The 27,795-nt window shown below is 45.8% G+C and overlaps 1 protein-coding gene across 1 annotated transcript in view; it reads left to right on the top strand.

Moving 5' to 3' along the window:
* LOC126987761 (protein grainyhead-like) overlaps positions 1–27,795 on the top strand; it is a 387,307-nt gene that overhangs the window by 275,198 nt on the left and 84,314 nt on the right. Inside the window, exon 7 of the mRNA XM_050845053.1 lies at positions 22,024–22,186. Within this exon, the coding sequence (XP_050701010.1) occupies positions 22,024–22,186 (163 nt within the window). The remainder of the gene's footprint in view (positions 1–22,023; positions 22,187–27,795) is intronic.

The following is a 27,795-nucleotide window of genomic DNA, read 5'->3' as shown; positions in this document are numbered from 1 at the left end:
TGTGTGTGTGTGTGTGTGTGTGTGTGTGTGTGTGTTCGCCAATTCGTACGCGCCACTCCAGTTAGTACGCGCGTCAAGGAAATTCAGGAAAACCCAATCTAGGACATGTGCCTTTAGGGAACTGAGATGAAGGTTAAAAATGGAAACTCTAACACAGAACACTCACGTAAATCACGGAGAATGGCAAAGAAAGGGGAGAGAAAAAGGGCATTGAGAGGACTATGTAGAGAAGGAAGTAGGGTAGTAGATATTAGGAGACGATAAGAGAGAGAGAGAGAATCGTGTAGATGCTGAAGGACAAACACAACACTCACATAAATCATAAAGAATGGCAGAGAAAGAGGAGAGAAAAAGGGCATTGAGAGGACTATGTAGAGAAGGAAGTAGGGTAGTAGACATTAGGAGACGAAAAGAGAAAGAGAGAATCGTGTAGATGCTGAAAGTACAAACACAACACTCACGAAAATCACGGAGAATGGCAGAGAAAGAGGGGAGGGAAAAATTAATTGAGAGAGTAATGCAGAGAAGGATGTAGACATTGGGAGACGATCAAAGGAGGACATAATCGCGTATATGCTAAAGTACAAACAAAACTCTTCCGTAAATCACAAAGAATGGCAGAGAAAGAGGGGAGAGAAAAATGAATTGAGAGAGTAATGCAGAGAAGGATATAGGCATTGGGAGACGATCAAAGGAGGACAGAATCGCGTATATGCTGAAATACAAACAGAACATTCACGTAAATCACACCACTCTACACACAAACGCTGAACGCTTCTCACACCCGTCAAATGAAAGTCCTGTAAAGTCGGTCGGCGTGTCTGAGCCGTGGCGAGCCGAACGTAATAGCCATTAGTCAGCGGTGGACATCGGCGGAAGACAGATCGAGGGCGGGGTGGCGAGCGTCGTGGCAGAGAGGGATAGAGGGCGGGACGCATTACTAACCCGCCTGTAGGTAGGTATAGAGGGCCGCGTGGGCTGGCTGACCGGGCGGGGCGGGGCGCGACTCGACACATGGCGACACCTGGTGGTATTAAAAGGTCCAGGTGGTGTCAAGAGGGAGAGAGAAACAGAAGTAGGAACGGAGTGTTTTTTGATGTCGTAACTCGGGACTGTTTAGGGTATAGGGGAGATAGATAGATAGATAGACTAATTTTATTCTCCACTACAAGAAAAAAAGACCCTAAAAGATAGAGAAGATAAAAAAAAAGCCACGAAACGGAAAAAGTAAGAGGAATAAAATGAGAGAGAGAGAGAGAGAGAGAGAGAGAGAGAGAGAGAGAGAGAGAGAGAGAGAGAGAGAGAGAGAGAGAGAGCACACACATACACACACGCAACTCACTACGTCCTCCTGTGTGAGTGAAGGTCGCGGGCGGTGGAAGGGGGTGAGGGATCCGAGACTATTAATTTTACTCCCCTGAGCTCCTCTTGTCAGCGCGCAGGTGTACTTTGGCTTCCTTTGCTGACAGGTATTTTTCTTTTTTTGCATAGGTAGCCACTTTTACCGAGAAGAGTCAGTAGCAATGTCATTATTTTACAGTTTGCCTTTCTTAATTAATAATGATACTCTCTTCCGATCGGTTGTTTTTGCATCTATACGGTCAGTTTATTTATTTGTTTATTTATTTATTTATTTATTTTGCAGGAAAGGAGAATCAGTAGCATTGTCATTTTATTCTATTTTGTCTTTCTTGATTAATAATATGCAAAGATACTATCCAAAATCATCATCCTTTCGATTTTGATCCCCTCTGCTGGCCTCTCATGCCGTTTTCTATTGCGGTAGATCAACGCTTATCGGAATTATTATTATTATTATTATTATTATTATTATTATTATTATTATTATTGCTCTTGAGCTGCTTCCCTTTGCTGTATAAAAAGTAAAATAAAAGTAAAATAACAAAAAACCTACGTAGTTCATACATTAACACAAGTCGAAGGATGTCTTGTAATGTGATTTTAGATTTCAAGATCCCTCAATGACCCTTCGCTGAATAATAATAATAATAATAATAATAATAATAATAATAATAATAATAATAATAATAATAATAATAATAATAATAATAATAATAATAATAATAATAATAATAATAATAATAATAATAATAACCCTGTAGCAGCGACGGGCCAAATTTGTGCCATGATATAACCCCCAAAAAATAGATGATGCATAAACTGATCACAAATGCTTTGATATATATATAATGAAATGGTTTGTGTGAGTGATGACTTTTTCTCATTTTTTCTCGCTTGGAGGGACCATTAAGAAACATGATCCCCGCAAAATAATATCAAATAACATCAAAATAAATCCACGCCGTTCACATGGAAACACAAATCTACGCTGTCATGGAGTGTGATGGATTTAGATTTCAACCTCCAAGAAATGACCCCGAGCTGTGATTTCCTTAGTACTGACGCTGCTTGTGACTCCCTGAACCTTCCTCCGTCTCTCTCTTATTCGTCTGCAGTGGATGAAGGCGCTGATTGGAGGGGGAGCTCAAGAGTTTTCCGTCTATGATTAATTTGGAAGTCAATGTGGGGCTCGCCGGGGTTTCCATCACGTCAGGCCGGGAACGCTGACCCTCCGTCTCGAGTCACTCTGAACGGCGGAGGAGTTTATCTTTGTCTGTAACTTGGTGTGGCAGCTTGATATCGTTTTCCTTGCTTTCATTTTTATTTTATTTTTTTGTTACTTTTCTATATTTTCTTTTATGGTCAGATATTTGTGACTGTTTTGATATTTTCCTCTTTTTTTGCTTTTTTTTATTTATATTTTTCCTGTATTTTTTCGGTCAGATGTTTTCCTTTTTTTGTGTTTCCTCTGTGACTGTTTTGATATCATTTTCCTCTTTTTTGTTTTTATTCTTTTTTATTTATATTATTTTTCTGTGTTTTTAGGGTCAGGTGTTTTCCTTTTCCTGTGTGTTTTCTCAATGGCTGTTTGATGTCGTTTTCCTCACTCGTTTTTATCTATATTATTTTATCACTACTTTCATTATCAGATATTCCTCCTTTTTATCTTGCCACTTTCGTTTCCTTCCCCCTTCGTTATCCTCGCTTTCGTTATTATTTCTCCCCACTTTTATATTTATCCCTCCCCGACGCCCCCCTCACCACCCCCTCCCCTGGTCTCCCCTTCCCTAACCTAACTCACCCCCACCCATTACCTACACCCCACTTTACCCCTTGCCCTCACCTCTACAGTCTCTACAGTCTACACTATCACCCTGTGCCTCTTCTCCCCTTCACTTTACTCCCCTTTCCTTAACTCCCTTTCCCTTAGCTTCCCTTCCCCTCACTACCCCTCCTCCCCTTTGGCTCCCATCATCCCCTCTCCAATCTAACCATCACCCCCAACTCCTCTCCTCCCTTACCCTACCAAACCCTTACCTCCGCTCTCTCATACCTCCCCCTCAACGTCCCCCTCCCCTCCCCATTCTTTCCCCCCTTGGCCTCACCTCTCACCTCCACTGCCCTTCTCTCCTCCTGGTCGTCCACCGGGTTACTTGGCGATGCAAATAGCTCAGGAGTTTCTTGAATATCGGATCCATATATTTCTCACATAATAATCACTGATTGCAGAGGCGTAAACCTTAATTCTAACCTTCGCTTGATGGCCGTCGGGGAGCTGAGGGGAGCGGCTGTGGAGATGTAGGGAAAGGGAAGGAAGGGGAGGGTGTAGGGCATATTGGGGAGGTGGGGAATGTGGGTGTGGGGAGGAGAGGGAAGAGAGGTGTGAGGAAGGAAGGGGAGGGTGTAGGACATATAGGGGAGGTGGGGAATCGGGGACGGAATATTGGGAAGAGGAAAGGGATGAGAGAGATATGTAAGGAAGGGGAGACATGGGGAGAGGAAGGAAGGAAGCAAGAGGCGGAGAGGAGAATGAAAGACATGTAGTAGAAGGGAGACATATTGAAGAAGAGAGAGAAGGCATGGGGAGAGGTGGGGAGGCTGAGATAAATGGGGTACAAGGGGCGCAAAGGGAGGGAGATGAGAGGTTTATAGGGAAGAAGAGAGGGGAGGAAGATGAGGGAGAAAGATTTATGGAGGGGATTACATGAGGGACTTGTAGGGGAGAGGAAGGAAGAGGGGAGGATAGGAGAGGCATACAAGAAGAGAAGTGAAGAGGAGATAGAGAAAAAAGCGTGGAAGAAGAGGAGGGGAGATGGAAGTACTCAAAAGACGATGTTGGAAGTGGAACCATCAAAGGAATGTGAAGTTGAGGTTAGGAGTGACTAGTGAGCAGGTGTAGTTTGAGAGGTAATGCTTAGATTGAAGTTCAGTGAAGAGAGAGAGAGAGAGAGAGAGAGAGAGAGAGAGAGAGAGAGAGAGAGAGAGAGAGAGAGAGAGAGAGAGAGAGAGAGAGAGAGAGAGAGAGAGAGAGAGAGAGAGAGAGAGAGAGAGAGAGAGAGAGAGAGAGAGGGATAGACGTAGCAATCTGAGGGCGTGGAGTCAGGAGGCGTGGATTAAAAGGTAGCTCTTAATGAAACACTCGGTGGGCTGCTAACGGTGCTCGCCTACCATTCTCCTCACCTGCTTGGATAAATTGATTTTTCTACACCACTAAAAAGCAGCAAATAGCCCCGGTGGCGTGCCGTAAATAAGGTCCCAGCCGGTCTTTTTACACGCATTTTCTCTTATGTTAATCGCCTCTTCCACCGCGAGATAATGGCGGATGATTTGAGGTTCGAAGGACGATTTATTGAGGTTATTAATAAGAACCTGGAATGGGATGATGAAGGGTGTGGCGTGGCGTGCATTTTCTCAGTTTCTTGCCCCGCTGAAAGTTTTGTAGGTCGCTGTTGAGGCTGGGTGAGGTGTGAGAAGAGGGCGAGGTCTTGGGTAAGGCGGTGAGGGCGGGCGAGCAGAGGCGATGAGCGGAAAGAAGCCCAACGCGACGGGGAAATATTACTCTCTCCTTACACGGCTCGATGTCATTACCGCAGCTACCGACGAGCGAGTCCAGACGATTAGTTCGGAGTGTCCAGGCCTGTCTCTCTCTCCCTCTCCCTCTCTTTCTCTCTCATCTTTATCCCTCGTTTCTCCTTATCCTTTGGTCCTTCTCCCATTTTTTCCTTGCCTTCCACTCCCGTCCTTCTTCATCCCTCCCCGTTCTCCCATCGTCCCGCTATTTCCCTCTCTCTCCCTCTGTCCCCCTCTCTTTCTCTCCCCTCTCTATCCTCTTGCAGTCTCCTTATGTTCTAATGTTCTTATCTACCCCCATTCTTTCGTCCTTTCCCCGCCCTTCCTTGCTTTCCATCCCCATCCCTCCCTGTCCCTCTGTCTCTGCCGAAGAAGGAGTCAGGAGTCCAAAGCGTGTCTCAAGTTCTTCGTCACGTGGGGATGGCACTGCGGCGTCAACTGATCTTTACGACGCTGCAGGTTATTCATTCCAGTTCGTGCATCTTCGTATGGATTGAGGACACTTCTTTTTTTAGCTCCCTGTTCTTGTCGTGTGAGGTTTTGATTGTTTTGTGTTCCATCTTTTTCCTCCGGCAACTTCTTCTCCTCCGGCCTTCACTCGCCCTCCTCCCCATCTTCCATCATCTCTCCCTGTTGCCGCCTCAGCCATGACAGACTCTTGTGGTCCATGAATATTAGCGTCTCGAGGGTCAGGGTCGTATTCTCAGACGCCTCCACCTCTCACGTCAACAATTTCCAGAGGCCGCAAAGAAGATTAATTGGGTTTTCGTGAGTGTTTTTCCACGTTCATGGTACAGAAGAAGGGTCAGACTACCACCGGGGTTATAAAAGTATCTCTGGAAACGCCCACAGCTACTACGAAAGCCATATCAGCTGTGGGCGTTTGAGGATATGGTCGTCCCAGGTCTGCAGGGAAGGCCGCGCGGCCCTCCATGGCGAGCTCCTTCCCTGCGGCATCTGCAATATATCTCGGGCGTACCATTGTTGTGATCCCCGTCCGGGCCTGCGGCGGCGTCCGGGCCAGGTGAGCCTCGCGCTAAAACAAGAACAATTAAGATGACAAATGGCCAGAGAGGAGCTAATGTAGGATCTAGAGGACGTTGGGTTGTGAAGGTTCCTCCCTCCTCCTCCATCTCCTCCCCCTCCTCCTCCTCCTCCTCCCTCTTCTCCTCCTCCTTCATCCAGTTCTCTCGACCGCCGCCCAGTCCCGCTCATTACCGCTGCCGCATCTAACGAATCACACCAGAAAAGCGACGAGCTGCCCGTCGTTAGAATACAATGGAATTAAGTTGGTAGGAGAGACTAATGGTCCTGCGTCTCATGGCAATTAGGGCAAGTTAAGACCGAGTTTCTAGCCGCCGCCGCCGATCAGGAAGTTTCACAGTGACTCGACTCGTTTCCTCCGTTCATTAGATGCGTGGAAAGCCAATCGAGCTTTTTAAGGAGTCCGACAACCTGCAGCTGACGTGATAAGCCTCGGCGCCGCGTCGGCCGAGAAAACAAACTACTACAGGTTGGGCATAAAAAAATGAGAGGTACCAGAATGCGATCACTTTATTAAATACCGTTCAAGTTAGTTATCTGGTCTATTGTGGCGCAGAGTCGTCGAGTCATTCCTCCAACTAAATCATTGATGGCCTCAAATCCTCACACGTTCGAAACCCGGCGTTGTATATAAATAATAAAAGCGAACATGGGAGTGTTGATTCAGACCTGACTTCTTTTTATTATTTTTTTATCGCGTCCGCTAATTTTTATTTATCATTTTTACTCGGATGTGGAGCATGATACAGCAAGTTGGTTTTAACGTACCGGAGCATTCTTTAGGTATGTCTTAATGACTTAATGCGACGTCGCCCTTTTTTTACGCTCCTACACGACTATTTACTTTTTAGTCAACCTATTGTGGCGGGACGAGGCGGCGGCGGCGGGTGGTGGGAGCGCGAACAACCGTGCGATAAGGGTTGACGCCCCTCTCCCTGCCATGGCCGCCCTGCCTCGCCCCCTGTCAGCGGTCCGCGGCGAGACAACTCATTTACTCCGGCAGCTTCAGGTCGTGGGTGTGTTACTGTCGCTGGTGGGGAAGGGGAGAGAGGGTGAGGGTTGCAAGGTGATGAGATGGTCCTCCCTGCAGCCCCTCGGTTGTGTTGCGCGTGGGAAGTACAAACGTTTCATCTTGTTCATCGTTATTACACCTGGAGAGGCTGTGATTACCGTACCTGCGCTCAGTGCCCGCGCGTCTCCCGGCCCCAGCATCGATCTCACTTGCCTCGTGGGGTGTATGATCTACGGCTGCTGGCTACCGCTTTTTGGTGTCTACCGTCTGGATGCATTAGAAAGGGGAGAGGCAATGAGCGACGCCGGAGGGTTGCTGATTAAGAGTTTGTATCTGCTGAGTGTATGATCTACTGCTGCTGGCCTTCGCTTCTTGGTGTCTACTGTCTGAATACATTGGAAAGGGGAGAGGCAATGAGCGACGCCCGAGGGTTGCCTAGTCAGAGTATGTATATGCTGGTCTTGACTACCCTTGACTGGGAGCCGGGCAGTGACATGGCGGAGTATAATTCGACACCTCTGCATGTTAAAACTCCTCTATGCATGATCATATAGATAGAAGCGTGGGTTGAACAGCCCCAAGGATCCCTCAATAAAAACTTGGTTCGATAATCTATGCGCAGGCGATCAGGCGGTATTCCACGCTGTTAAAATAATTGTAATCGTTGGCGTGGCTTAACAGTGAGCAAGTGGTACCCAAGACGATCTCACGGTCATGAATTTTGGTCTGTCATCGCGGTACCTTCCAGCGAGGAGAGGAAGCGCTCGCTATCATCATGGACGCATTATCACTGCATTGTTCAGCCCGGTTCATGGCGTGCATGGAGAATCGTGTTACAAATCTGGGAGCGAGACAGAGGTTTTATTTTTTCCATCCCGTCTGCATTCCCATGGTGTAGGATCACAGTGTGTGGAATACGAGTAACCAGAAACGCGACCACAAGTGAGAGATACGCCCCGAAGAGAAGCTCCTCCTTGAGACGTCTGTAGCGCCGTGACAATCCATCGCGCTCCGTGGTTTGCGTTGGCCGACCTCACGGGAAGCTTGTCAAATGGAAACTCAGACATGATTTTAACCCAATATTCCAGGACTGAGTTTTGGTATGAATGACACCTGTATGGATGTAGAAGTGCCGTAGATGTGGATGGTCTTGTATGTTCGACGTCGCATATGTTGAAGTTATAATAATCAAACAACCAACATGACACAAACCTCTTCCATGTAGCAGAGTAGGTGGTTGTGGATTCAGCAAGCACTCGGGTCCCTCAGTGCCCAGCTATCGGCAATATAAGTTGTTCAAAGCTGAATAGTTGGGGTGTCGAGTGTACAAGAACATCCTCATCTATACTCCATCCACGTCTACGAACACTAGTCCTTATTTCAAGTATAATATAGAAAGAAAATGCATTAGTTTACCTGCCTCACTACCACAGAAGAAAAGAAAACCGGTGACTCTCGGGGAAGTTTAAGCAATAAGTCAACAGGTGTGAGAGTGAGTGAGTGCAAGGTGTTCGTGTTTCCATCGAGCGGCGTGCACTTAAAGAAGCTTCAGGTGGGCAACAGGTTTGTGAGTGAAGGCGGGCGAGCAAGCGAGGTCCAGGTGTGGCCATCCTCGCTCATTATCGGTGCTCAGGTTGTTACGAAGCTCACGACGAAGAGATCAGACTTGAGTGGCGTCTTCCGGGCCCACAACACAACGCCCACACCCCTCCTCCCCCTGCATCCCTTCCCTCCTCCCTGAACCCCTTCCCCCTGTAACCACCTCCCCCCATCCTATTCCCCTTACACCCTTTGCTCCTCCCATCCCTCCTACCCTTTCCACCACCCATCCCTCCTTCCTTCCTCTAACCCCCTGCAACCCCCTCTCGTTTTCCTTTTCCCCTTGCACCCCTCCCTTCTGCCTCCTCCTTCCATCCTTTGCACCTCCACTCCCTCCTACCCTTTCCCCCTCCCCTCCCTCCTTCCCCTACTCTCTGCATCCCTCCTCTCCCCCTCATTCCCCGACCCCATACCCCCCCCCCCCCCCGCCCCATCACCTGGTCGTCAGTGTGAAAGTTTATCTTAATGGCGCTTACTACCTGAGGGAAGGAAGGTGTTGATGGACACTAACGCTAATCACGTTCACCTGCCTCGGGGGGCTTACTCTCTCTCTCTCTCTCTCTCTCTCTCTCTCTCTCTCTCTCTCTCTCTCTCTCTCTCTCTCTCTCTCTCTCTCTCTCTCTCTCTCTCTCTCTGGGAAATGGATTTTTTTTTTTTTTTAATGGTGTTCTGATTCATGGCTCACGTGATCTTTCTTTCCTCGTCTCTGTTTTCATAAGGTCTAAATTAATGGATCCCAGAAGAAAATAGAAGAAAAAGAAGGAAAGTGAAGAATAAAATGGGAAACTCGTCTGTAGCAAGTGGAATAAGAAAAACAAAAACAAAAAGATTATCAACAGTAAGTCTAAGGATGTGCAGCAATAGACAAGTGACACAAGGGAATGTTTAGTATGTGTCATGTATCTTTATGTATCGCCGCGTATAATACATTTGTTCGTCTTTGTATTCACGTCAGACCGCTGGTTTTGGTGGACACAGGGGGGTGGGGTGTTGAGAGAGAGAGAGAGAGAGAGAGAGAGAGAGAGAGAGAGAGAGAGAGACAAAGTAAACAGACTGATAGAATAATATACATGGACGATATAAAAACAGACAGACAGACAGACATTTTCAAACAGTGCAAATTAAAAATATACATGGAGAAAGTTACAAAAAAAAAGAGTAAGAGGAAGTAGAGGAGGAGGATGACGAGGAAGAAGAGGAGAAGAACAAGAACGAAGAGGAGGAGGAGGAGGGGCAAGGGCAGGAAGAGGAGGAGCAAGAGAACGAAAAAAAAAAGAGGAAGTGGGAGATAAAAAAAATAATAAAAGATGAAGAGGAAGAAAAGAAGAAAAAAAATATAAGATGAAGAATGAGAAAAAAACTGAGCTAAAAGGACGAGGAGCAGGAACAAAAGTAGCAGGAGGAGGAGGAGGAGGAAGAGGAGGAGGAGGAGGAGGAGGAGGAGGAGGAGGAGGAGGAGGAGGAGGTGCAATAACTTGGGCTGCCACCGACGGATGATGGATGACGCCCTCACTCTCTGGGCCCAGGAGGTGAGGCGGAGGCGGCCCGTGCATGCCTGAGTGTCCCTGCTCTCTCTCTCTCTCTCTCTCTCTCTCTCTCTCTCTCTCTCTCTCTCTCTCTCTCTCTCTCTCTCTCTCTCTCTCTCTCATTTTCTTAGTATTTACCTATTTTCTGCATTTTCCCTTTCTCCTCTTCCTCGTTTTCTTTCTCTATTTCTCTTTTCTCCTTCATTTACTTTTTTTTTCCTTGTTTTCGCTTTCTCCCTTTCTCCTTCCTCATCTCTTCATCTCTCTTTCAGTTCATCTTTCTCTCTCTCCTTCGTCTATTTCTCCTCAGTCCTTTATTTATCATCTCTTTTCTTTTCTCTCTCTTCCCTTTCCTCTTCCTCATTTCATCATCTCTCTTACATTTCATCTTTCCCTCTCTCTCCTTCTCTCTCTCTCTTCCTCCCCCTTTCATTTTTTCACACACACCGATGAAGTGGAATTAAAAACGAGCGATAATCAACAGTCTTTCGTTTTTATTGCTTTTACATCGCTCTGGAATTAAATATTTGAGTCACCCCTGTTTACCTTACGTCTGGAGGGAGAGGGAAAGGGGAGAGGAGGGGGTTGGGGTGGCTAAGTGGAAGGCAATCGCTCGCATAAGTCTTCGGAAACCACCAGAATCATCACACTTTCACTGGGCATCGTTTACTTCAACATTTTAATTTTTTTTACTTAATCTCCCGTGACGGTATGATGAGTTCGTATAGACACTGAACCACCACCACCACTGACACCAATTAAAATAAATATCTCAGTTGACGCAGAGGAGGAAGAGTTAAATAAAAAGTAAGAAGAAAAAGTATAACGTGACTCTAATAATGCGATTCGATTTCCTGTATTGCGTTGCGTCGTGCGAGAATGTTTGTTAATGTTTGGTTTGATTTTGTAATACTGGAAGGAGTGTTGATCATGTGGTTTTTTTTTTCTTTACTTCGTCAGTGTAAAAAAATAAAAGCGGGGAGAGAGAAAAAATGTTAAGTGAAAGAGAGAATAAGTATGGAAGGAGAAAGGGAAAGAGAAAAAAAAATAAGTGAAATAGAGAAGATATGTGGAAAGAGAAAGGGAGGAAGAGAAAACATTGAAAGAGAAGAGGCGAGAAAGCAATAAAGGAGAAAGGAATTACTGAAGAGATGTATAACTGAAGGAAAGGAGTAAGAGTGACGTTTGAAAACTTGGAAAAACAGCTAAAAAAAAATGTGTGGTGTTTTTTTTTCATTTGTGTTAGTGTACGAACTGAGACATTAGCCTTAAGTGGTGTTTAAGTAATACTGCATAATTTAGCAAGAACTTCAGACAATAATATCGATTGGTGGTTTACTAATTACGTGGAAATACATCGTAACTTTGGTAAATCATATCTACTGGGGTTCCAATTATACTGTGAAGAGTATCAGAACTTGCGGAAATTGCATCCAGAGTTTTAATTAAAAGTATAAAGTATATGAAGACAGGGAACAAGCGTCCAGAGTGTTGTTGTTTGGGGTCGATCCCGCGCACCACCGGCAGCCTCCCAGCGACCCTCAGAAGCTGCACGGAGCCGGGAAGCACACGAGACAAACGATGCCCCTCCTGCTAATCCATATTCCTGTCAAGTTATATACCACAAAAAATATGCCCGCGCTACCCCGCCAAAAACCGAACCCCCAAGGCATAATACTCTCTCTTCCCGCCTCCCCTTCCCTCCCCATGGTCTCCCCTTCCCTCCCCGCCTCCTCCCCTTCACTCCCCACCTCCTCCCCTTCCCTCCCCACCACCTCCCCTTCCCTCACCATCCACACCCGCCCAAAAAACAGTGAATAACATGCAGATAAATGGTGATAACTGAATCTGGTAATTACCCGCCTGTCTGCCTTCTCAATTAAAACATCTTTTTTACGGGATGCATCACAGACATTAGCCCGGTAATTGCTTTTTTTGCCGCCCCGTGCGCTGAGATACACGCCGAGGAGACCAGGAGGTTGATGAGTCTTCGTTTGCTGTAATGGAGGGGAGGTGGCAAGGCTTTATGGGCGGTGAATCTGTATCTGTTGAACGCCTGCGCTTCCTTCTCCACTGCCGAGGCTCGCAGCTGACCCCAACGTCGCCGGGATATACGCTGAGACTCTAGCTTGATGAGTCTTCGTTTGCGTTAATGGGAAGGAGGTGGCAAGGCTTTATGGGCGGTGAATATGTATCTGTTGGACTCCTGAGCCTCCTCCTCTTCCTTCTCCCGGCCAAGGCTCGCACGTGCCCTCAGCGTCGCCCGGCTTCCTGAATTTGTAGCCATGTAGGTGCTGGCGTGCCGTAAGGAGCGCTTCCCGACCTCTGCCGTTTTGCTGTCGATGTTTATGTTTTGTGTTCTTGGTAATGGAAGATTGACACTTACACACACAGACACACATCACAGGTATTGCTTTCATGGTTTAATCTGGTTCATGGAGATTTTTGACCCGGCAACAGTTTCGTTGTATTAAGTTATTTGCACAAAACTTTCTACTATAACTAAAATAATACGGAACACTGGATTTCATGTCTTCATCTGCTTTGTTTTTGAGGTTTTTCGTCCGGCTACCGTTTCGTTTTATAAAGTTATTTGCACAAAACTTTCTACTACAACTAAAATAATATGGATCACCGACCGACACTGCACCAACACGCAGCATAAAAGGAGAGCCCGGCACTGCGTTTTCTCTTCACGTTGGTAAATAGAAAATGGGACCCGCGAGATGATGATTTTCCTCGAAGTCATTCCGTATAAAATCGCTCGCTCTCGACGCCCCTTCAGACACTCCACCGGGTTTCTCCGCGCATCCCGAGTATTATTTTTACCCCCCCATAACCAAGGTCTAAATAAATGGGATCCTTTCTTTAGATCTTGCCCATAACGGATGACTGACGTAAGCCTTCTCGTCCGCCTTATGACAGCGAACATGATAAATACGTGAATGTCCTAAAATGCACGACTTTCCGTACTGTGTTATCGTTGAGAATGCTGAAGTTGACATTTTCATATAGATAGATAGATAGATAAATAGGTAAATAAATACGTAGATGTTCTAAAATATACAACTTTCTTTACTGAGTTGCTGAAAATACTTAACGTTTTTTTTATAGATATGCACGTAGGTATAGTTAGATAGATAAATAGACAGACAAATAGATATGCAGATAGATAAATATAGTTAGATAGATAGACAGACAGATAGATAGACAGATAGAAAGAATGCAATAAGGGAAGCAAACGAAATCGAAACACATTAACTCACATGGTCAGTCTTGCTTTAATTATCACGAAAAAAAAAAAATCAACCTTGCACAGTCCAGCATACTGAGTCAACGGTTGGACTTTATTAAATCATGTACACTTTTATAAAAACTGGAAGCTATTGTCTTTCCTTAAGCTAACCTGATACCCTTATCGCTGTTATATAAGCCTCTAAGCCCCACAGTCTCCTTCCCTCCCCTTCCCTCCCCTCCCCTACCATCACTTCCTTCCCCTTCCATCCCCACGCACCCTTTCCCTTCCATACCCCTTCCCACCCCCTCACCTTCTTCCCTTTCCATTCCCCTTCCCTTCCCCTCACCCCCTTCCCTTCCTCTTCCCTTCTCTCCTTTCACCCTCTTCCTCTTCCCCTTCCATGCCCTTCTCTTCTCACCCTCTTTCCCCCCTATACCCCTTCCCATCTCTTCCCTCTTCCTTTTCCATACCCCACCCCTTCCCTCTTCTTCCCTTCCTCTTCCCTCATCTTCTCTAATCTCTACCTCCTCTGCACCCCTTCTCTCTACCATCTCTCCCCTTCCTACCCTAATCTCCTTACCCTCACCCACCCCTCCCTCCCTCCCTCCCTCATTCACTCATAATGGCTGCCCTAAATAACACTGCCTCAGCCTTCCCCGCATTGCTCCAGTCCCGTCAGCGTCCAGGGCACACCATAAACACTGCCTCGCTACGCCTCGCCATCCCACTCAACACCTGTCTCCCTTCTCCTTTGTCCTTCTGTCTCTCATGCCCCCCTCTTTCCCATTCTATCCTCTTCCTCTCCTTTCCCTTCCCTTCCTCTCTCGCTCCACTTTTTCGTTCCATTTACCCTCCCTTTCCCCTCCCTTCCCTTCCCTCCTTTCCCTTCCCCTCCTCTCCCTCTCTTCCTTCCCCTCCCTTCCTTCCCTCCTTTCCCTTCCCTTCCTTTCCTTCCCCTCCCTTCCCTTCCCCTCTCGTTCCCCTTCCCTTCTTCGTTTCACTTCCTTGCCCTTGTCTTGTCCTTCTCCCGTCTCTTCCTCGTCTCATTTCCATCTTTATGTGTTTGCTGCTTTTTCTTGTTTCTTTTTTGCTTCTCCTTTTCGGTCACTTAAGTTGTCTATAAAAGCAGTGATCGATTCCATTGTTATATTTGCTTTTTATTATCATAGTCTCGTTTCTTCCGAGCTATGATTATGCAGCTTTCCTTTCCTTACCTTTCCCTCCTCATCCCACCCCACCCCTTTCCTATTTTCTCTCTTATATTCTTTCTCTCACTCTCTCTTTCTTTCTTTCCCTCTCGATCTCAAGATTTGCATGTAATGATTGAGCTTTCACGAGGAGAGGGTGACGCAAGGGGGGTGGTGGAAGGGGGGACGGGGGAGGGGGGTGGAGGAGCGATTAAATGACGGTCACTCTGCATGGAAAGGAAAATCGGAGGAACACGAGTGACCCACCTATTTTTTTTTTTCCTTTTTTTTTTCGTTTACATGATTCGCCTCCATTTCCTTTCCTCCCTCCGTTTTTTCGCAGTAATATTCGCCTTTTTTTTTCTTCCTGGAGTTTCTGTTTGCTTAGTGAGTCAGTCGGTCAGTCAATCAGTCAGTCAGTGGGTGGGTGCGTCATGGTGCTGAGAGACGGGTTAGCGTGTGTTTATATTTTTTGTCTGTCTCTGTCCGTCTGTTTGTGTGTTTGTCTCTCTGTCTGTCTTGTGGTAGGCGAGAGAGAGAGACTGGGTAGGTGGTTGGAGTCTCTCTGTCTGTCTGTCTGTCTAGGTAGGCGCGGAGAGACGGAGACTGGTCGGTTGGGCACTTGCGGAATGGTATTGGCTGCCTATCTGATGGGCGTGATGGGCGGGGCCGCGGTTCGAGCCCCGATTACCTCCATTCGAAAGCCTCCGCCTCGCTCATTACCGATAATTAAAATTGGCTGATTATGGCCCCCGCACGTAATTAAAAATGCGAGTGATTTTAATGAGGGCTGTGAAGGGAGAGTGTTAGAGGAGGAGAGTCGGGAATTCTGAGGGTGATTTGCATAATATTCTCCGTTTTCCGTGTGTGTGTGTGTGTGTGTGTGTGTGTGTGTGTGTGTGTGTGTGTGTGTGCATTAGAAATAAAAAAATATATATATTCGGGTGTTGATTCAAACTGGCAAACGGAAATATTATGACAACGTGTGTGTGTGTGTGTGTGTGTGTGTGTGTGTGTGTGTGTGTGTGTGTGTGTGTGTGTGTGTGAGTGTATCCGTATTTTCTTTCCGGCGTTATTCTTTTCCTCTGTAATTTTTTTTTCTTCTTTTCATCGTCATCTGAAACCGAGACCGTCACCCGCAGAAAGACAAAAAAGAAAAAAGAAATAAGAAAAACACACAAAGAGAAAGGAAGAAAAAATAAAGGAGAAAATAAATAGCGCGATAGTTTTATTTTAATTCATGAGTGTAAGTGTATCTTGTGTATTAAATTACGAAGATGAGAAAAAAGGTTTGTGGCTAGGGTGGGATTTGGGGGTGAGGAGGGGAGGGGGAGGTGGGAAAGTGGGAGGTATGGGGGAGTTAATGGGGAATAGCGGGACAAGGGAATAGGGTGGAGCATTGAGAGGGATATGGGAGTAATGGGATGGGTGGGTATGGGTAATAGGTCTTTTCCCATTCCTTTTCCTAGTAACACCATTTCCAACCACCACCCCCATCACCATCATCACCACCATCACCATCACCATCAACACCATCACCACCATCACCACCTCCTCCACTATATCCTTCTCCTCCTTAATCGCCACCATCACCACCACCACTACCATCGTCGCCGAGAGAGAGAGAGAGAGAGAGAGAGAGAGAGAGAGAGAGAGAGAGAGAGAGAGAGAGAGAGAGAGAGAGAGAGAGAGAGAGAGAGAGAGAGATATTCGACGTGGCAAATAAACAACAGTCAAATAATGGAGGGAGTATAACTTGCTTCATCCGCTCAACAAAGGAAGGAACCCGCAACTTGTCATGGAAAAGAGACACCACCCTGATGAGAACCCTTAGGAACAAGCCGTAGTAGTAGTAGTAGTAGTAGTAGTAGTAGTAGTAGTAGTAGTAGTAGGATATGAGCAAATATACCGCTCACAACGCAACTCTAATAGATGGAGGCCCAGTTCAAGTAGTAGTAGTAGTAGTAGTAGTAGGAGGAGGAGGAGGAGGAGTGTTGATCATATAGACAGGGATGTATTTTTCTCTTTTTTTTATGTGGAAAAGAAAGAAAATGGAAAGCCCAGCGGAGTACTGTTGCAAGTTCAAATTTTCCTCTTGCCTGGCTGGTTTTGTGGAAGGACAGGGAGAAGGAAAAGGAGTGGAGGAGAGGGAGTAAAGACGAAAGAAGAGAAGGAAGGATGGAAGATGGGGAGAGGGAGAGAAGGAGGGGAAGAGAGACTGGGTCGTGTCCTGTCAACTTAAGATAAGGAATTACAATCTTCCCTGGAGTGTGGAGGGAAAAAAAAGAAGAAAGGTAGGTGCAGATGTTGAGGCTGGAGGAAGGGAGAGTGGGAGGGAGGGAAGAGAAGGAGGAGAGGAGGAGGAGAAAGAAGGGCCAAGTAGTGTTAGCAGAGGAAGGAGGAGGAGGAGGAGGAAGAAGGGCCAAGTAGTTTTAGCAGAGGAAGGGAGAGTAGGAGACCGATGGGAAGGAGAAGAGTAGGAAGGAGGGATGTCCATGCAGGTGGTGTTAGCTAAGATGAGAAGAGAGAGAGAGGTGGAAGAGAAAGGAGAGGAGGAGGAGGGAGTACCAGGTGAGTGGGAAGGGAAGGGATCATTAGGAGAGAGGAGGGAAGGTCAGTCAGCTAGGTAGTGTTAGCTAAGATAAGAAGAGAAAGGAGAGGAGGAGGAAGGAGTATACCAGGTGAGTGGGAAGGGAAGGGATCATTAGGAGAGAGGAGGGAAGGTCAGTCAGCTAGGTGGTGTTAGCTTTAGATAGGGAATTCCACCATGGCTGAGGATCCCCCCTGACACCCGGGACGCTCGCCCTTGCCCTTGCCCGCGGCCCTCTCCTCCCCTCCTCCCCTTCCTGGCACGGGGGAAGAAGGAACGAATTGTCTCAAGCCCCGAGTTACCTTCACTCTGCTTGTTGGAGGCGACTGGACGGCCGGGGAGAACAAGGAGGAGGAGGAGGAGTCAAGAGCCTGGCCGAATGTATGTTATTGAAGGTTCTGGGAGTCGGAGGGGAACGGAGTGGGGCGTTTTGGGGGTTTGGGGAAGGGGATGTACCGTGATTTGTATCGTTGGTGAACAGCGGACTATTGAATATTCATCTATTATGTGCATACCAATCGCCACTTCATTGGTATTCTGCGGCGGCGGGAAATCTTCGGTGTCTAGCGTGAGCCCTTCTTCAGGATGCGCGGAGCAGATAAACGTCCTATATTTCGGCGTTACTATTTCGACCCCTTCATTTGGCCTCGATTCCCTTTGTGAGATCATGGGAAACGGGGCGAGATCGGACATCCTCAGGTGTGGTGCAATTAACGTCGGCAGCAGGTGTTTAGCGGGCTCTTAGGACCTCCCCGGCTAACGCATTATCGCTGTCATCAATTGTTTCTAAATATCACCATCAGAACGTAAAACCCGTAGTCTGTGTGTCGTTCGCGAAGTGTTATGGTGACGCTTCTTCCTGGTCGTTACTGGCGGGGAAGAGATCGAGTACATGGATTTTTGTTTTATATATTTTTTTTTTTTTACGTGTATGAGAGCGGAAAGGATGTGTGTGTGTGTGTGTGTGTGTGTGTGTGTGTGTGTGCGTGTGTGTGTGTGTGTGACCCCTCGATAAACCCCAAGCCATGTTCTCCATTGACCTTTCTGCTCCTTATCTTGTCCAGTCAGGTGAGAAAAATCATGTAGCCGGCGATGCTCTCTCTCTCTCTCTCCTTGACGTGAATTGAATATATGTACTTCGATACGACCTTCTGCCTCGTATGCCCTCCTTGCTATCCCACACTCGGCTTCGTTCTCCCAATATCTTCCCTTTCTATCAATCTCCTCTTCCTCGGCCTACACCTTCCCTCATTCCTCACACCATCTCTCTCCCCTTTTCCTTTTTCCCGAATATCTTCTCTTTTCTTATCAATCAGCTCCTTTTCTTCCTTCTCCTCCATCCTCCTTCATTCCCTCACCCCAACTCTCCTTTTCCTCTCCTTTCTCTCTCCCTTTTGCCATTCAATTCCTCATTCTTTCTTCGTATTTAACATTTTCCTCTTATCCACGTTTTTTCTGACTTTCTCTTATTCCTGTTTTTCTTTTCACAACCTCCAGAATCCCTCACACCAGCCTCCTCCTTCTCCTCCTCCTCTATGTAGCCCCCTGTCTCCCCTGCCCCCTAAACCCCCATTCTCATACATTACCTCTCATTCCCCTCACGTGACTAACACAAAGACCTCCCGGACATTGAACAACCACTTCTCTCCACAAATTACTTATCAACCGGGTTCGCGTGAGAGTCCATCATTCTGAGCCTCGTGAATGTCCTCGCTTTACAACTTCATTACTCAGGCGGCGCGGTGACCCATCATGCGGCACCCACTAAAACCACGCTAAGGAGCCCCAGTGGTCACGCCAGAGAACGTTATAACCAGAGGAGACGAGGCGCTCACGGGTAGGGCGAGAGGCTGTTTGAGATCGTGGGGGGCTTAGTAGAGTTGCTGGTTCCTTCCCCTCTCTCTCTCTCCTTCCCTCCCTCTCTTTCATCTCTTCTCCCTTCTTCCCATCATTGTCCTCTACAGATACTATCTTTTTTTCCCTTCATGATCCTCTTCATCTCTCCTCCATACCTACTCCCTTCTTCTCTTCTTTCTCCTCTTCATATCTTCTACTTTCTTCTTCATTCTTCTCTCCATCTCTCCTCCCTTTTCTCTTTCGTTCTCCTCGACGTCTACCTCCTTTTTTTCCCTTCATTCTCCTTTACGTCTCTCTCCCTTCTTCCCTTCGTTCTTCTCTCCCTCTCTCCTCCCTTTTCCCTCCCTTTTCCCTCGTCCCATATTGAGCTGCTTGAGAGGTCGAGGTTCATTATGTTCCTCAAACCTCTATCACATCATCTGCTACGCTTCGATGTGATCCCCTTCCTCTTCTCACCCACTTACGCCCGGCTAATAACTGTTACCAGGCGAGCGTCGACACACCTCACTAAATAACGAAGGAGGTTTTCTCTAGCAGACCCTCTCCTCTGGGCGGCATCTGGTTGGCAATCTTTTGAAGTTTTGTACCTATTAACCGATATAAGTTAAGGGCGGAACACCGGTATTTGGACATGAAAAAACTCTAAAGGCACTCCGCGAAGTATCACAAGGTAGAAAGCAGGAGCGGGAGCAGCAGTAGACAGGTCCTACAGCTCATAGACGGGCGGGGCTGTGAATACCAATGGGTCTTTTTGTGTAGGGCAATGGCTGGTTTGTGTGTGTGAGGATAGACGGCGGTGTTCCTCGACGGCCCTCTTGCTGCACGCCGCCTCGTCTATCTCGCCACATCTCTCCCCACCTCGCACTCCCTCGCCCCGCCTCTCCCCGCCTTGCCCTGCCTCTCCCCGCCTTGCCCCGTCTCTCCCTCCCTCGCCCCGTCTCTCCCTCCTTCGCCCCGTCTCTCCCTCCCTCGCCCCGTCTCTCGATCCTTCGCCCCGTCTCTCCCTCCCTCGCCCCGTCTCTCGATCCTTCGCCCCGTCTCTCCCTCCTTCTCCCCGTCTCTCCCTCCTTCGCCCCGTCTCTCCCTCCTTCGCCCCGCCTCTCCCTCCTTCGCCCCGTCTCTCCCTCCCTCGCCCCGTCTCTCCCTCCTTCGCCCTGTTTCTCCCACCTCGCCCTCCTTCGCCCCCTTCCAATCTCTCTACAACATATGGTCCCCAAGTAAAGACGCTCGGCTGTGGCTCCGAGACTAACCATGGAGTGTTCCGGAAAATATTATCATTGTTATTCCCACTTAAAATTACCTCAATCGCCTTGGCCGCTCCTATATATACCCTCTTCTATAGGAGCAGTGATTCTTTTTTTGGGGAGGCCTGTATGTCAATAATTATATGCTGTAAAAAGTGTTTATTGTGGTTTATTTAATATTGTGCGTCTAAGAATTCATTTATGGGTCCTCGAAATTGCATGTTTTGTTATACATGCACGGGATTTTTTTTTTTTTTTTTTTTTTTTTTTTGTGTGTGTGTGTGTGTGTGTGTGCTTGTATGTCAATAATTATATGCTGTATATATGCTTGCTGGTTTGCACTTCGCGTCCCTCACGGCTAACCACCTGTTATTTCCCATTTGACCTTTTATCTGCCCGCTTCTGATGCTTCGTTCGTTCATTGGTTTTTTTTTTTTTCCTCAAAGTTGCATTGTATTTATTTGTTAACCCCTGAACGCTTTTATTAATATCCTACATGTTATTTTTTTTAGGCATGCGGTGTGTGTAGTTTAACATTTTTTTTCTTCTATTTATATCATGTAGTATTTCTTGATTAATCTACATCAGTGCTTAAATAAATCATACAGTCTGTTCAAAAGTATATTATTTGCTCTTGAGGAAAATATATCAAACGACTTGCTTTCATTTTCTTTTTGTATTTGTATCAAGCAGTGTTTATTTATCTACATCAATGCTGAAATAAATCTTCCAGTATGATCAAACTTAATTATTTGCTCTGAGGAAAATATATTAAAACTTCCATTCCGTTGTTTTCTTATGTATTTGTATCAAGCAGTATATCTTAATCTATCTATATCAGTGCTAAATAAATCCTCCAATCTGTTCAGAGTTCCTTATTTGCTGTTGAGGAAAATATATATAAGAGTTATGTTCTGTAGATCACTCGTAACTTGGCTTTGGGTGTGAAGGCGGTAATTATGTTCGTCTAATGCTGCTAACATGTTTCATTAGCTTAGAATTATGTCCCGTGTTGGTGGAAAATATATATATCAGTCGTTGTAAAAAGTAGCTTATGCTCTCTCTCTCTCTCTCTCTCTCTCTCTCTCTCTCTCTCTCTCTCTCTCTCTCTCTCTCTCTCTCTCTCTCTCTCTCTCTCTCTCTCTCTCTCTCTCTCTCTCTCTCTCTCTCTCTCTCTCTCTCTCTCTCTCTCTCTCTCTCTCTCTCTCTCTCTCTCTCTCTCTCTCTCTCTCTCTCTCTCTCTCTCTCTCTCTCTCTCTCTCTCTCTCTCTCTCTCTCTCTCTCTCTCTCTCTCTCTCTCTCTCTCTCTCTCTCTCTCTCTCTCTCTCTCTCTCTCTCTCTCTCTCTCTCGCTCTCTCGCTCTCTCTCTCTCTCTCTCTCTCTCTCTCTCTCTCTCTCTCTCTCTCTCTCTCTCTCTCTCTCTCTCTCTCTCTCTCTCTCTCTCTCTCTCTCTCTCTCTCTCTCTCTCTCTCTCTCTATCTATCTATCTATCTATCTATCTATTTTTTTTTCTTTGGTTTGGAGCAGCATCTAGCAGGCTTTTTTTGTTTGTTTGTTTATTTTTGCTCTTGACCTGCCTCTTGCTGTAAAAAAAATATATCTAGCTACTTTTCACTATATCTATCTATCTGTCTATCTATCTACCTATCTATCTTCCCATTTATCTATCTACCTCTATCTGTCTTGCTATGTATCAATTTACTTATCTATACCTATCTATCTATATCTATCTTTAGCTATGTACCTATCTCACCCGGACACACTGATCACACCCGCCCCTCGCCTCCCCCTCAGAGTCAACCAGTACGGCTTCAAGTATCACCTGGAGACGCCCATCTCAACCTCCCAGCGGCGCGAGGATGACCGCATCACCTACATCAACAAGGGGCAGTTCTACGGCGTCACGATGGAGTATATTCACGACCCCGAGAAGCCGCTTAAGTCAGGCACAGTCAAGGTAGGTGAAGGCGGCCGTCTGTGGGTGTTTTGGGGATGTGTCAGGAGGTGTATCTTGCATCCTACTGACTGACTCCTCTTGTCTGCCAGGTGGAGGGTTCGTCATAATAGTTGGGCCATTCTGCCATAGTATTATTTTCGGCCGATATCCTTCCTGTCAGGCCGTAAAACGTTTATGACTGGAAACGTTTCGGCCATAAGACGTTTCAGTCCCAGGAACCTTTATGCCGTGTGATGCCTAAGCCGAAAGGTGATGTGTCATAGAGTATAGTCTTTGCAGTAAGTAAATAAAAGTAAGCGAATAAAAAACAAAGATGCAAGACTTTTTATAAACGGTAATTTGAAGAGAATGATAGATAGTTAATTAGATAGAGAGAGCTAATCAATTTTCAGTTTAATATTAAGATTAGTTTGAATTCATATCGCATCACATCGCTAAATATCACATGAAATCAAATAGCCCATGAGAGATCCGATTTGAGATATACCTCTTAAAACTACATGCAATTATATATATTATCAGTATCCGGTCATGATAGGTTTCTTCTTGGGTTGCCACTTCTCCAGTAACAGATAGATAGATAGATAGATAAATGCCTAACCACTGGAGGCACTCAACTCCTAGTACCGTGAAAAGGCTTGCTAATGGGATGCTGTAATATAAGTTTTTGAAGAGCATTAGAGCATTATATTTTTTTCTCTTCCTTGTCTCCCGTTCCCAAGACAGGAAATTATAAAGAAACGGCGAGGAAGTCCTTGTGTGTGTGTGTGTGTGTGTGTGTCCTTGTCTGCCTGTATCTGTCTGTGTTCATGCGTGCTACATAACGAATAAGAACACCGTGTTTTTAATCCACTATTGCCAAAGTGCGTATCATGTTTTAGGCTCTTAAATACTTTCTGTGCCGAAAAATGTGTCGCCGCAGAAAAGCCTCCGAAACAAGATACGAAACGAATGGCTGAGTGCGATTGTGTTCGTGGGAAGCAAGTCGCCTTGCCTCCCTCGCCGCGCTGGGAACACAGTAGGGGAGGGGCCGAGCCGAGCCTGCCGCCCACTCGACAGTAATAAAGCTTAACTGAATATATATAAACTCCCGGTATTGCTTTTTTTTAGGACCCGCGCTTCCTCTCCCACCAACCCACTGTTGCTGCTTCGTTAGTATGTTCTGTAATTCTTCGCCTTATCAGAGAAGGAAGCGGAGATTACAGATTGTGGCTTTAGAGTTAACCTTGCGAAACCAAATTATATAAAACGACCCTCTTTACTTCTCTTTTCTTACTCTTTTATTGCTATTTTTTCTTTTTACTTTTCTCTGTTGCCCCTTTTCTTCTTTTTACTTCTCCTTTCTCTTTCTCTTCCTTCTTTTCACTTCTCTCCCTGCTTCTCCTCTCCTCCTTTTTTACTTCTTTTCTTTTTCTCTTCCTTCTTTTCACTTCTCTCCTTGCGCTTCTCCTCTCCTCCTTTTTCACTTCTCATTTCATCTTTAGATCTTCGATATTGTAGGTAAATTCGGAGCTCTTACGAAAATTATTCTTAAAACAGTGACACCTCTCCTCCCAAAATTGACCTCTCTTTCGGCCACCTCTTTTGATTCTTTTTTAGGAGCAGCGAGTAGCGGGCTTTTTTTTATATTATTGTTTCCTTTTTTTGTGCCCTTGAGCTGTCTCCTTTGTTGGTAAAAAATGACGTTAGATAATGATGCAGATGATAATAATGGAACCGTAAAATAGAGATCACTGATAAGGATGACAGTAAATTTAATGACGGGGCGCAATAAACCTTAACGCAATGGGACCCACGCAGTTCGGAATGGTAAGTGAACTCGCTTGATATAGTGAAGAACAGTGGGAAGGAGATTAAATAACTTCCATTAATGAGGATAATGATGATGAGAAGGAGGAAGGAAAAAAAGTCTGTTGCGCTAACAACCTGGAGTCACTTCTCATCCACCCCCTAACCTAACCTAACCTAACCTAACCTAACCTCTGCCTGTAGTCTCTTCTTATCCATCCCCTTACCTAACCTAACCTAACCTAACCTAACCTAACCTCTGCCTGGAGTCACTTTTCATCCACCCCCTAACCTAACCTAACCTAACCTAACCTAACCTAACCTAACCTAACCTCTGCCTGGAGTCACTTTTCGTCCACCCCCTAACCTAACCTAACCTAACCTCTGCCTGGAGTCACTTTTCGTCCACCCCCTAACCTAACCTAATCTCTGTACGAATTATGAAGCAGTTTCGTTGGAAGCATCAGTGAATTTGCCGCCGTAATTAAGAAGTGTTTGGAAGAGATGAAATAACGTTCAGTAGTGATAATAATAATGATGATGATGATGAGGAGGAGGAGGATGAAGGTCTGTGTCGCTATAAATAATGACTCAATAAGATCCACGCTGTCGGGAATCATGGTTGAAGCTCCTATCATAAAAAATAGTTTGGAAGAAATTAAATAACGATGAATAAGGTTAATAATGCTGATGATGGCGTTGATGATGAGGGCTGCGGTGGGTCGCCATGATAGGGCGGCGACCACAGCGCGGCGGCCCCGTCTCAGGTGGCGGGCGACTCCCACGACTATCGCTGGCAGGAAACTGGGTGTCGGCGCCCTTGTGGTCACCCGGGAACCCAACCTGTGATTGAATCTGTGTGTTCGTTTTTTTCTCTTTCCTTGGCCAAGCTGTTATCACGGGCAGCGAGGTAATGAAGGGTAAGGATAGGAAGGGGAAGGATTAGGATAGGAAGGAGGATCATAATAGGATAGGAAGCGGAGTCGTAATGTAAGGAAAGTTTTATATCCATTTTCTTGTGTGTTTTTTAAGGAGGGGAGAGAGAGAGAGAGAGAGAGAGAGAGAGAGAGAGAGAGAGAGAGAGAGAGAGAGAGAGAGAGAGAGAGAGAGAGATAGAGAGAGAGAGAGAGAGAGAGAGAGAGAGAGAGAGAGAGAGAGAGAGAGAGAGAGAGAGAGAGAGAGAGAGAGAGAGAGAGAGAGAGAGAGAGAGAGAGAGAGAGAGAGAGAGAGAGAGAGAGAGAGAGAGAGAGAGAGAGAGAGAGAGAGAGAGAGAGAGAGAGAGGCGCATATTACCTTGGCAAAAACTATTTATTACATACGTTATAGGCTATCATCATCAACACTATAACACACACACACACACACACACACACACACACACACACACACACACACACACAGTTCTCACGGGCGTTGGGAGTCAGGTGTTCCCCTCCACCCCTCCACCTTCCCCCCCCATCCCTCCACCTTTCCTTCCATCCTCCGCCTTCCCTTCCACCTTCCCCCTCTACGCAATAAAGGTGAGATAATGTTATATATTTTAGTGCAGTTTTCCCTCATTTTAGTGTTTTAAGATCCACATAGAGATAATAAAAAAGAGCTTGTTAGAGAGATCGCTAGACGGACTGATAGATAGACAGAAAGGATAAGGATATTGGCAGACAGAAAAGGGTTAGACAGATGAAATAGACAGATGGATGACAATATATAGAAACAAATAGAAAGACCAATAGATAAAAATACGAAGAGGGAAGGATATATAGACAGATGCCAACACACACACACGCACATAGATAGATACAACAATAAAAAGAAATGTAGAAGGATCGAATTGATGAGACCAGATTGCTAACACTTACTCAAAATAAGAGTTCAGACAAGAGTGACGTGAAAGACATGAGAGAAGTGAAGCATAGATAGATGTGCCGGGTGTCGAACAAGGGACTGGTACACTTCACAACCGAGGGAAGAGATTACTGAAGAAGGGAGAAACGAGAGAAAGAGAGAAGGAAAAAGAGTTACCAGTATTGATATGATAGAGGAGAACGTCTTGGCATGTGAAGGTTCAGGATTACAGGGATTAGCAAGGGAGGAAGAACTCGATTATGTGATTGGTCCTGATCTTGTAAATGAGCGAAGGGATTTACCCGTCACTTGAGATTAGGGAGTGTATGGGCGTGTTACCTCAGCTACCATACCCTTCATTGATAAGCTAATCCCCTCGTTCGTATGCATGGTCAGTACCAATCACATAATCTAAAGCTTCCTCTCACGCTAATCCCTGTACTTCAATATGGTCGCAAAAGGGCGTGCTATCTCTGTGGGCAATGTGGTTGGAGAGTCAGGTGATGGAAGTGATGAGCCAAGGTGAGTCGGTTCGAACCCCAGTGCTGGCGTGTGATGTTGAGGTCATCCCGTCTAAAAACCCCTAAAGACACAGCACTTCAAAAAAACAGCGACCCTATAAACACGAATAAAAGTTAAGACAGAAAGGGGGGTATTACCTCTAAGACTAATACATCGAATATCCATTAAGTGGCGCTGGTTCATGAATCTTAAATTACTTTGCAGTCTCGTCTAATTATTATTTTTTACTTGCTTAGAGGAATCATACAGTCAAAGGATCAAAGGATGTAGGAGCTAAAGGAACCATTGTGTATCCTGTCCATATTCTTATTCCACTAGAACATGAACCTTAAATAACTACTTTTTATCTTCCCTTCATATTTTACTTAGCCAGAGATACAACAAACCGAAGTGGTGTAGGGAGTGGGCGTAATATCGACTTAAGGAATCTCTGGGTACCATACTTCATCTTCACTCTCACTTCCCTTTGCTTACTTAGAACAGCACAAGGAGTCGAAGGGGGGGATGCTGGAAAGGTAGGGAGTGGGGAGGAGCCTCTCAGCCATCCCTCTGCGTCACTGATTAGGGTCACTCACGGATTAGATACGGCTTAGGTTGATTCTTTCTAAGCTCGTCTGACAGGGTAAACAAATGGGGGAAAGCCTCTTTGGGGTGGAGGGTGTGTGTGTGTGTGTGTGTGTGTGTGTGTGTGTGTGTGTGTGTGTGTGTGTGTGTGTGTGTGTGTGTGTGTGTATGAATGAAGAGAGAAGAATTGCTGATGTTATGCCTCTAGCCTTCGTTTTTTTTTTTTTTCTCTTCCTCTTCCTTCCTTTTACTCTATTCTGTTGCCTCTTTCCTACTTTTTCCTTCTCTTTTCTTACTTTTTTATTGTTTTTCTTTCTTTTTATTTATCTCTGTTCCAACCTTCATTTTTCTTCTCTCTTCTCTTTCTCTTCCTTTTTTTCACTTCTCTCCCTGCTTCTCCTTCCTCCCTTTTTAATTTTCCTCTCTCATCATAATCCTTCTCTCTTCCCTTTCTCTTCCTTCTCTTTACCTCTGCTTTTTATATCTCTCTTCCCTCTCTCTTCCTTCTCTTTAACTCTGCTTTTTTCCTCTCTTTTCTCTTTCTCATCCTTCTCTTTTTCTACCTTCACTCTGCTTCAGCGTCGACCACTCTTCACTTTTTTTTCCTCCCGTCTCATTCGCGTCTGAAGTTTACATTTTTAGCCTTTCACGCCTGTAAGAAAGATGAAATATTGCGCACTAAATAACTCTCAAGATTGTGGTAAAAAAGAAAAAAAAAAGGACGCGAATTGGTGATGAGTGCGTGAGATGGTTTTGCTTTTGGTGTGTAAAAAAAAAAAAAAGAGGAATGGGAGTTGCGTGTAGAGGAACGTGTTTTTTTTCATTTTTTTTTTTCATTGAGCTTCCTGTACCTATATTCTTCCTCCTCCTCCTCCTCTTCCTCGTTGGGG

The sequence above is a fragment of the Eriocheir sinensis genome, chromosome 66 (assembly GCF_024679095.1).
Source record: "Eriocheir sinensis breed Jianghai 21 chromosome 66, ASM2467909v1, whole genome shotgun sequence".
Classification (NCBI taxonomy): Eukaryota; Metazoa; Arthropoda; class Malacostraca; order Decapoda; family Varunidae; genus Eriocheir; species Eriocheir sinensis.
The sequence above is the reverse complement of the archived record's forward strand: the minus strand, read 5'-3'. Positions and strand labels throughout refer to the sequence as shown.